The sequence below is a fragment of the Trypanosoma melophagium genome (assembly GCF_022059095.1).
Source record: "Trypanosoma melophagium isolate St. Kilda chromosome Unknown ctg6segment0, whole genome shotgun sequence".
In the NCBI taxonomy this organism is placed as follows: domain Eukaryota; phylum Euglenozoa; class Kinetoplastea; order Trypanosomatida; family Trypanosomatidae; genus Trypanosoma; species Trypanosoma melophagium.
Genome location: NW_027125189.1, coordinates 494073 through 505000, shown reverse-complemented (window position 1 = coordinate 505000; position 10928 = coordinate 494073). Strand labels below are relative to the sequence as shown.

General features: G+C 39.7%; 5 protein-coding genes across 5 annotated transcripts in view; all 5 read left to right on the top strand.

The window, feature by feature from the left end:
• The window catches only part of LSM04_006982 (PAP/25A-associated), a gene marked incomplete at both ends in the record, with an annotated part of 1014 nt that extends 429 nt beyond the window's left edge, over positions 1-585 (top strand). The window contains one exon of the mRNA XM_067332425.1: positions 1-585. This exon is cut by the window's left edge and continues 429 nt beyond it. Within this exon, the coding sequence (XP_067187002.1) occupies positions 1-585 (585 nt within the window).
• Positions 586-1195: 610 nt separating this feature from the next.
• On the top strand, positions 1196-2434 carry LSM04_002489 (uncharacterized protein; the record flags this gene model as incomplete). The annotated part of the gene is made up of 1 exon (XM_067332424.1): positions 1196-2434. One exon carries the CDS (start codon positions 1196-1198, stop codon positions 2432-2434), a length of 1239 nt encoding a protein of 412 aa, XP_067186809.1.
• An 800-nt stretch (positions 2435-3234) lies between these two features.
• Positions 3235-4293, top strand: LSM04_005119 (SAM-dependent methyltransferase RsmB/NOP2-type; the record flags this gene model as incomplete). Its single annotated transcript, XM_067332423.1, has 1 exon — positions 3235-4293. The coding sequence occupies one exon, from the start codon at positions 3235-3237 to the stop codon at positions 4291-4293; it is 1059 nt and encodes a 352-aa protein (XP_067186920.1).
• Positions 4294-4749: 456 nt separating this feature from the next.
• LSM04_005709 (uncharacterized protein) lies at positions 4750-6555 on the top strand (the record flags this gene model as incomplete). The annotated part of the gene is made up of 1 exon (XM_067332422.1): positions 4750-6555. One exon carries the CDS (start codon positions 4750-4752, stop codon positions 6553-6555), a length of 1806 nt encoding a protein of 601 aa, XP_067186945.1.
• A 674-nt stretch (positions 6556-7229) lies between these two features.
• LSM04_002687 (uncharacterized protein) lies at positions 7230-10685 on the top strand (the record flags this gene model as incomplete). Its single annotated transcript, XM_067332421.1, has 1 exon — positions 7230-10685. One exon carries the CDS (start codon positions 7230-7232, stop codon positions 10683-10685), a length of 3456 nt encoding a protein of 1151 aa, XP_067186817.1.
• Between the last annotated feature and the right edge of the window lie 243 nt (positions 10686-10928).

Genomic DNA, 10928 nt, shown 5'->3' with positions numbered 1-10928 from the left:
CGGAATGGGGTGCGGAATAGTGCACTCCTGCGGGCCTATGTGGAGCAGCGGCCGGCCTGTCGTTGGTTGAGTATGGCGGTAAAGCGGTGGAGCAAACGGGCGGGGCTTAATGCCTCTGTTGTTGGCGGTAGTATTACATCCTACGGGTTTAACATTATGACGGTGTATTACTTACTACAACGGGGGAAACTGCAGTTTGTTCCACCAGACGCTATCGATGTGGCGCAGATTCAACCCGTACCACCCTATCTCCCACTAGAGCCATTGGAAGATGATGGAGAGGAACTAGGCGAGCAGATTGTGGATTTCCTGAATTTTTATCTGTATGAGTTTGATGCGGCTAATCATGTCATCTCACTTAGTAGACCTGGTATTACAACAAAGGAACAATTAAATTGGACGAAAACGGCAGAAGATTTTGCACGTATGAATGGTGAGAAGATTCATTACCAGTGGTGTATTGAGGACCCGTATGAACTTAATCTGAATGTGGGAAGAAATGTGACTCCATTAAAACGAGATTTTCTGCGAAAACACCTCGAAAAGGCACGTGAGACTGCTCTTTTAACTCTTCCCACAACATAAGCCCATATATATATATTTCTTATTCACATTACATAATGTTTCCTGTGTGAAGCATTGTTAGGATATCAACAGCAAAAGCACGAATAGCAAATTTACCATGTCTATGGGAAAAAAGAAATAAATGAAAAGTGATTTGTTTTATTTTTATTCTTTTTACTATTGTTGCTTAAAAAGAAAATTTTTTCTCTTTTCTTTTCCCTTTTATACATTGAAGCGTACATACAGTCGCCCAAAAGGGCGAGTGAAGAAAGGGAATTAGAGCAAAAAGTGTGTGCGTAGAGCGTGTGGGTTCTGATTTACGGAAATCTATTTCTAAAAAAAACAAGGAAACTGATAAAAAGGAATTAGCAAAGAGAAAAGGAAAAGGAAAAAAAAAAACATCACTCATACGTACAGAAAGAAAGTAATATACATACATATTGTAAGACCAAAGGGGAGGTTAAAAAAAAAAAAGATATACATAGGCAGACCAACAGACGCACACGCTGTCTTTCTTACTGAGGGGAAAAGAAGGAGTAACAAAAGGAGACAAAAAAAAAAGCGAACGAAAAAAAAAGAGAGGAAGAAGGTTGAAATTGACTCGAAGTTATAAAAAAGAAAAAAAAAGGCGATGCGTAGATGGCCTGGTATTCCATTGGCCTCATTATGCGGCTTTATTTCACGACGACGTTCGTCAAGTGATAATCGATCTATTGACAGTAGTGCATTCATCAGTGATGATGATGCATTACGTGGAGAACTTGCATCTGTATTGGAGACAGAAGGCCATACATCGCCTCTAGATGCTCTACAACAACCATTGGAGTCTATTGCTAGCAGTAGTACAAGTATGACTATTCAACTAGAGAAACTTACCCGTCCTCCAGCCCGTTTTGATCTCCTCACAAACTCCTTCGTGTACAAGTGGCAGACAAAAGCAGGACTTGCTCGTAAAGTCTCGGGACCTATGCGAGAGTGGGCGGCAGAGTTGAAGTACCGAACAGGTGTACATATGGAGTTGGAACCCACATATCCTGAAAGACTCTCGGATGAAATAATTAGCGGAACCAGTGGTACCAACAATAACGACAGAAGCAGCAACAGTACTACTAATACTAATAATATTAATAATGGTGAAAGTGAAGGAGGTCCGTATGAATCAGCAGATGATGTAGATATTACGGTATATCTATTTGGATCAGAACGCGGTATCTTTAACTGTCACAAATTAATGGAGGCTGCCATACAGCAAGATCCAGTGTATGTACGTCTGGGTGTATTTAGACGGGCTTCTGGCTCTAATGAAGTGGAATGGTTGATGCTTCGCCGTATTAACAGAGAACTGCGACCACCAGATATTCCACCTATCTCACTAAAGTTACCAGGAAAGTGGACACTACTGTATGAACGGTATAAAGAAGCTGCCGTACGTACATTATGGGAAGAAACTGGAATTACAGTGGATCCCACTAATGTGTTCCCAACAGCGCAGTTGTATCAAACCAATCCACAGTACTATTGGCGTGTGCCTGTGCGTTACTTTATTGCAGAAGTTCCACATGATGTACGGGTTGAGGGACCGCAGGTGGTGCCAACGCAGTATATGCGTAATTGGGATGCGCGGCTGCTGCGGCAATCACCAGATCCCATTGATCGTGCATGGGCACAACTTGCAGATCCCACAACGGGATGTGCGTGGATGAAAGCCTCAATGATTGATCAACTGCAGAAACCACTGCGGGGGGATAATTACATGTCCATTCGATACACACCACCGCCATACTCCAACTTGCAGGAAGTTGTGGGTCTCGGGGATGGCAGTAGTTCAGCTAGCGTTGTAGATACGGCAGCCTCCACACCATCCTCTTAGTGAGAAAAGAAAAAGAAGAATGAGAAGAAGGAAAGAAAATTAAATGAAAGGAGGAAGGAAATAAGGAAAAATGGTGAATTGCCGTATTTGGAAAGACATGACTTGTCATTTCAAGAGGGATCGCAAAAACACTCACAAAGTCATATATATATATATGCACATTAAATTCACACATACATATTTCGTGCATGGAATAAAGAAGAAAATGAAAAAGAAAGGAAAGAAAAATGACTGCGAAATGACGATTTCTGTTAGAGAAGAATCCCTATTGAAGACTGCTGGAGAACGACTTGTCTGCAAGGTTAAGAAGGCACTATACGAAATAAATCGAAACAAAAACAAAAACAGAGGATGAGGGAAAGAATGAAGGAAAGGATGGAGAAAAATATGTGGAATATCTGAATTGTGGTATCGAACCTGCATGAGGTTGTGTGTTGCACATCCTTATTTCTTTATTGTTATTATTATTATTATTATTATTATTTAAATAACCATGTCGGTAACAGAAGTCTTTAGAAAATTAGAGGGTGTGGAGTGCTGTATTTCTGTATATATATAATTGTGTCTTTTTTCATTTATTTATTTATTTATTTTTCTGTTTTGCGTAAGGGTAGACATTACACAAAAAGACGAAGTGGGGAAGAAGGTGGGGAGAACAACATTTTCCACACTGTAGTATCCCTTCCCTTTCACAAACTCTGTGGAAGCAAGAAAAAAAGAAAGAAGGAGGAAAAAAAAAAAAAACACGTTAAACACAATAACCACAAAGGGGCAATACATTAATACATTTAAATACATAAATGCCTCCAAAAAAGGGTAAAAATGGACGTAATAGTACGACTGGATCTAAACGTGGTGTAAGTTTCGAGAAGTTCTTCACTAGTGTCTATGGTGCACGTTGGCCTACACTCCGTAAGTCCATGACGGCATCCACACCGAAGAAAGTAGTCTTATGGAATCGTTTCTGTCAATTGCCTTTTGAAAAGGCAATGGCTAATATGAAACGTGTAGATGATAAATCGCTTTTACAGGTATTTTGTGCTGAATCTGATGAATTATTGAATTCACCACAACCGCAATTACATCAAATAATAGATGACTTTAATGTGAGAGCACATCACCTTATAGATTATACTTCAGCTCTCATCGTTGAGCAGCTAGAAGTAACGGCGTTTAATAAAGTACTGGATATGTGTGCCGGTTCTGGTGAGAATACTATTACTATTGCCCAGTCTCTCTCCGTAGATGGCGTCCTTATAGCGAATGAAACAAAATCCGATCGTTATGTTCGATTACAACGTCATATTCGCGAATATGTGCCTCCCAACTTTGTTCCTGTTACGATAACACGACGAGATGCTCAAACGTGGTACAGTCCATCTACTTATCATCGTGTCTTGGTCGATGTTCCCTGCACTTGTGAGGGGCGAATCATGCAGCAGCACAAACGACAATGGGGGACTATTCCCATGAGTCCACAACTGTGGAGTGAGGAGAAGAGTCGTGCGATGAGTACAACTCAGCGGACACTCCTGTTAAGGGGGATTGAGGCCTGTTTACCGGGTGGACGTATTGTGTACAGCACCCGTTCTATTTCTCCAGTGGAAAATGATGATGTGGTGGAATTTGTACTGCGCCGCAAACGAGGTACGGTGGAAGTGCAAAAGATAACAATGACTGTTGGAGAAGCCACAAATTATGGTTGGATGGTACTCCCGGATACGACAGGTGGAATAGGGCCCATGTATTGTTGTGTTATGCAGAAAGTCTCTGATACCAGAGTAGAGAGTGAAGAAGAAGAGGATGAGGAGGAGAGTGATAGTAATAGTGATAATAATACAGATGAGGAAAGGAATTGAATTTTACACACAAAGATAGAGAGTATTAGAGAGAGTGTGTGTATGTGTGTGGGATGTGTTTCTTTGTCTGTCTGTATGCGTGGAGGGTAATAGTGTGTACACAAGTAAATAATATTAAAGCAGCAACGGAAATATATATATATATATATATATATATATATATATATATATATATATATATATACTAGTTTTTCTTTTTGTAAAGATCTCTGTTTTTTTTTATTGGTGTTATTATTAATTTTCTTATTGTGAAACAGGGAACATTTTTTTTTTCTTCTACTTCTATGATTCTCCATTTCTTTCTGATATTCTTTTCTTTGTTTCTTTGTACTCATAACAACTATATATATATTTATGTAAAAGGGGTGAGACTCCGTTATTCCACTCATTTCCATGACATAAGCGTCGGAAACTATTTTTTTTAATGAATTAATAAAGTTGTACAGTAAATTATCTATGAAACATTCTTGTTATCCCATAGTGTGGATAGCAGGAAGAAGAACCCTTTTACATTCAAGTCGATGTATTGTAAGCAATACTACTACCCCGTTAAAAGGCACGATCGCAATAGAAGAAAAGTATCGTTTACCACTACGCCGGGCACTTCATTTCATTGAGGAAGGAACACGTAGTCAAGAGCGTTTCGCGGAATGTGAGGAAGATATAAACATATCAACTCATTCTAGTGAAGTTCATATACTTCGGCGTGATGCTGCACGTTATGCGGCGTATCACTGTCATCATTTACTTAATGCATTTCGTGCAGAAAGACAAGGATGGACAAAACGTAAAAACGAACTCTCATTTAAAGACTTAACACGAGTGATGGAATTTATATTCTTTGCATCTCTTCTACTACACCTTACGGCATTATATGAAACAGCCGATAAGTACTGTGAGGCGTTAATTAATCTTGTATTCTCCTGTAGTGTATTTCTTTCTAAAGATGTGAATAAACTTTACGAAACCCATACAGTTTTTCCACGATATCAAAATAGCAGAAACCGTACAAGTGTAGAAACTCTCTCTTTTTCTCATGTTGTTAAAAAAGAACACGCACAAAAGGACGAGCCCTGGGATTCCCTACACTGGGCCATTATACATTTTACACACGGTGTCTCTAAATGGGGTCTTTTAGATCATACAGAATCATTGTTTGACATGCAGCAAACAACCATTCCTTGCTGTGCTATGCTACGTACATTTGCCAAGTTAATACGATTCACTTTAAGGAATGAAAACATGATGAGTAGAGAAGAAATACGGTTTCTTTCTTATATTGCCACAAAAGAAGGGTCCAGCAGGTGGCTTGCAACAACCCACTCTACAGTTTCCACACAATCATCTGAACAGAAAAGTAATAAAGAGAGATCTAGTGAAACTTCCATCTGTTTTGCGCAACAACGTCATCTACAACTTTTAGTACTACTATGGATGGCATTACTGGCACGTCGTTCTGTAATGTTTAATAAGAGTCATCAACTTCATCCCTCGCGATTTGCCCTGCTGCGTGCTTTATTACTATTTAGTAAAGAGGCAAAAGGAGATGTGGTGGTGCCATTACTGGTAAAGTGCTTCTATTTCCACTTGGTGGCTGTACGGGTAAGTGCTGTTGAGATGGGAGTTCTCCTTGCCCAAATGGAACGCCATAATGTTTTTTCCTCATCTCGCTCATTATCAGCATCATTATTGTCTTCTTCTTGTGTGGAGTTATTACGATTGTGGATGAAGGTGGAAGAAACCACAATGGAAGAAACCGCCCCGGAGGTAAAAAGTCCCAAATCTGCGTATATTGCTTTTAGAAATATTCCACTCTGTGCACTTCAGATTGTGGGAGACTTTTACACATCTACAAGTGATGGGGAGGCGTTTGTGCATGAACTCTTACTTCGCGCATTACTGCAGTGGTCCTTTCGTCTTTCAGACAAAACATCATTTCGTGGTGAATTGGAAGAAGTGTTATTATCGGCACAACACATGGAGTCACTTATGGAATGTATTAAACTCCGAGAATCGGTTCATGGCAACAAGAGAGAAGGGGCTTCTTCACTCGTTATGGCAGCCGTACTTCGTGCCTTTGCGGTGCGTGTGGCTGTTATTTGCAGAGGAAACGATGAATTAGGTGAAAAGTCGTATCTTACACTATTGGAGTTTGATAGGATTCTGCAATACACACTGCGAAAAGATGAAAATGGGTTAGATACGGGTTCTGTGCCTTGTGTGTATGAGAAGCATCGACATGAATGGTTAAAGAAAGTATGACTGATGGACGGGAGAAGTAAGGAAGAAGAAGAAGAAGAAGAAGAAGAAGAAGAAGAAGAAGAAAAAAAATTAATGACACCAGCGGATGTGTTTTCTGTATGGTAGTGAAGATATTGATTTATCGCCTGCATTATCTGCTACTATTATTATTAATATATATATTTGTTTTTACTACATCACACGTTGTGAGAGGAATAATAAAAATAATAATAATAATAATAGAGAAGGAATCAACTCCTTTCTTCTAGGTATATATATATATATATATATATGGGTGTGTCTGTTTCTGTGTATTATGTATTTGTTTACTCTTATCACTATACATGTATATATTTCTGTTTTCTTGTCCTTTTCTCCTTCTTTGTATAACAAATAGCAGCAAGGCCAAGGAGTTGGCATTCACCCACACATTTAAACAATACACAGTAGTTTCTGGTGACTTCATTCGTATTGGACAGTCACGCGGGGTGAGAGACTGACTCTCGTTTGTTGCAGTCGTAGAACTTCTCTGTGCGTTTTCTTTTTCTTTTTTCTTTGATTATCCTTTTTTTTTACTTCGGATCCCTCGTGTACTTTCCTTCTTCTTATTTCTCGCTGAGTATCTGTAATTATCTCTATTGATATATATATATATATATATATATATATATATTTCTGTGGGTTTATATTTTTGCATGCCCCATTATGATGTACTGCGGCGCCACACCACGAGACCCGACAGCCACAAACGAGAAATAACGACAGAAACGGAAATGTTTTCTGTTTCTGCGGGCAACAGCGAACGTGGACGAGTGGAGGAACTGCGGTGTTTAGAACAGCGATTGGAAACGGCGGCAGAAGTTGTATTTCAACAACATTTGGCCATTCGTCGGTTTCATCGCGATTTACTTTACATAGAAAAGACACATGGACAAATGGAGAAACGAGAGAGAGAAAGGGAGGTCGCCTCCCATACGGCATTCCTAACACAGCAATTACAAGATCTAGAGGATCACTTATCTCAGGAGGCAAATAAATACATTCGGGCCTCTAATGTAACGGCACTTTACTATTTAAATGAGAAACAATACTCCCGCGCTCTACAGATATTACTGGCAGTGGAGGGGATGCTGCAAAAAGGCGCGGGAAAGTGGTTTCCGTTCCTTAATACAACCGAATGTATTGTGCAGGATCCTAACGGGTTTGTGCAATCAATAGAAGATCCTTATGCAAAAGATACGGAATGTGTAAAGGAGATTTTTGTTCCCTTCTTTACGAAACGTCATGAAAAGATGCGACAACTTGCTGTGGCTGTTGTGGAAAATAATATTGGTCTCTATCATTTTAAAATTACCGAATATGAATTAGCAGGACAACGCATGACCCGTGCCCTTCAGTTGGAGGAACTTTTAGCTGTAGAAACGATCGGTGTCACATACTTCAATTTAGCACAAACACAGTATGAACTAGGATGTGTGGAAGAGGCTTTCTCCACCATTACATTAGCAGAAGAGGCTATTGAGAAGCGTATATACGATGGTCGAATGCAGCAAAATAACCTTAAACGAATGGCCCAACATCAAACCACGCATGCAAATATGCATATTAATATTCCAGGATTAGAAAGACGTGTATTAGATGTGTATCTCAGTTGGCGTGAGGCCGTCTGTCTACTCGCACGCGTATTAGAGATGCATGGACGATGGTTAGAGGAAAACAATGCCTATAAGGCGGCGATGCATCGATATGAACAGAGTGAACGGTGGATATCGTCCGTGAAGCGGCAAAGTGGAGAAGAGAAGTTGTGGCGAGAAGAACTGCAGAAACGCATGCAGACATGTAAACGTCGATTACGACATTATCATTGTTGTGTGCCCAAACCCCCTTTTGCCTGCACAAATACAAGTGCTGCTGCGGTTTCTTGTTCGAATTCTAATTCTACTAATTTTACTGCGGTGGAGCCAAAGAGTATCATTGTGACGACAACACTTCCACAACGAGTGGAGATTGCGTTTGGTATTACACCGTCCTTATTAGAAGGAACGGAAAACGAAGAAGAAGAAATAAGAGACGGAATACGAAGAAGAAAGAAAAAGATACAACAACGGAGAGGTTATCCATACACGCAGAAGACAAAAGCACGTTATACGGATGTTCACAGTATGTCTACCGCAACGCCCCTACACCGTAAACCGAGTGAGCACTCAGGCTCCCTCACAAATGACAGTCCTGTTAGTTCTCATAATAATAATAATAATAATAATAATAATAATAATAATAATAATAATAATAATAATAATAATAATAATAATAATAATAATAATAATAATAATAATAATAGTAATAATAATAAACAGCAACAGCAACAAGAATATAAATATCAACAAGAACAACAGCTGCGACTCACTCCACATCGTCCAGTGTGGGATTCTAGTACAGTTATAACACGTCGTGGGGAACGCCGTGCTGTTGTTAGTAAATCACGCACAAAAAGTACACCAACTGCGACTGCTTCAATATCATCTGAACTTCAATCCTCTTCACACATCCCATCTGCGAGTCATACGCCACTCGCACGAGGCACAACAAACAATGAACGATCGTCTTCCACACAAAGAAAACGAAACACACGGAATAATAATAATAATAATAATAATAATAATAATAATAATAATAATAATAATAATAATGCGGTAAACACACATGGACGTACAACGCCTGTAATGGAACCACCACGACAGGGACGTGAAGGCATTCCACCATTCCGCCGTACACGTACAAACTCCCACACAACAACAACAACAACAGCAATAGGAACAACAACAACAACAACAGTGTTATCACTGGCGCGTTGTATTCACATTCTACAGGCCTTTGCACGTGCACGACTCTCATGTCTGGAACGGGATTGGCGTGAAACTTCATGCGGCCGTGTTTCTGTTTCTTCTTCTTCTTCAATGGCTACTTCTTCACAGGTGAGTGAGGGACCACACAGCAAGAACCGCACACTTCGCTTCACACCAAATAGCAATCACTCCGTTGAAAACTGCGGTATTTCCATCACTGCAGCCCCACCACATGCGGAAGGGGGATATTCAAATGAAGAGGAAGTTGTGTTGGCGTTTTTCGCAGCACATCGTTCGGCTCTTCTCACTTTTCAGAAACAGTTGGAGCGGAAATACACGCAAATTATGAAGGGAGTATCAAGAAAACAAGAAAACTCAAATAGTATTGGATCACCACAGAAGTTGGAAGTTCAGAAATTGACAAGACAACAAAAAGAAGAAAAAGAAGAGGAACGGGAAGTGAGACAGAGTGCTGGTGTTAATGGGATTTCACATCTCATCCATGATACTGAAAAGAAGAGTTCATTAGACAGCAGGGAAAATGTTTTACACGAATCTCGTGGTGTTGAAGAAAAGTTAACGCCTTGTGAGAGTAATAATAAAAACACTGCTGGCGTCTCTGAAGAACGATATCAAAGACGGTACAATTCACTTTTTCGTATGGCACCACGCGTAGAGGTGGAGACGAAAAACCACAACCATAACGGTAACAAGGAGAACAACCATATTACTACGACTACTACTGCTACAAATGGACATTTAAACGGTATCTCAATATCAGTCTCTGCTCAAGCCACAACGGTTGATCCTCACTCAAGTATTTCTATAACTCCACATATATCTGAAGGTTCATGTAGTCGTAGTGGAGTGACTGATGATTCCGCTCCATCCTCACGACAAATAAAAAATAATAAATATTCCGATCGTTCACGTCCAACTGGAAATGGTTTACAAAAGAGTACTAGAATCCCTCGTGTTATCTTTAAGCGAATTCCTAATGGTTTTGCATTTACAGATTGTTTTAACAGTGAGTGTGGGAATAGGGATGAGTCATACCATATAAAGGGGCGACTTAACGCACGAAACTCCATCTGTGGTCAAGCCTCATCCTCATCCTCATCCTCCTTGTTAACAAACGGTGAAACTACACCAAGTACGGCACGTGCCACAGCAGAACTCATTAAACAACGCATTCTAAGAGAAGAGGCTGCTACTATTATTCAACATGCATGGCGGGGTTGGAGGGAACGCAGACAATGTGAGGCGGTGCGACAACTTATTTATAGAGAAATACAGGAAACTTGAAGTAAAATAAAGTAAGTGAGTGTGGAGTGAAGAGAAAATGGCACTGGTGATATTGGAAAATAAAATTTGAGACAACTATGTGGATAATTATGAAAACAAAACAAAAAAAAAAAAAGACGCAATGAAGATGAAAAAAAAAAATAAAAAAAGAAAAAAAATAGAGATAGATGAGTATCAGATTCTTTTGTTGGTCTTATTTTCCTTATTATTGTTCTATTTCTCCTGTTCCTATACCCTTATAAG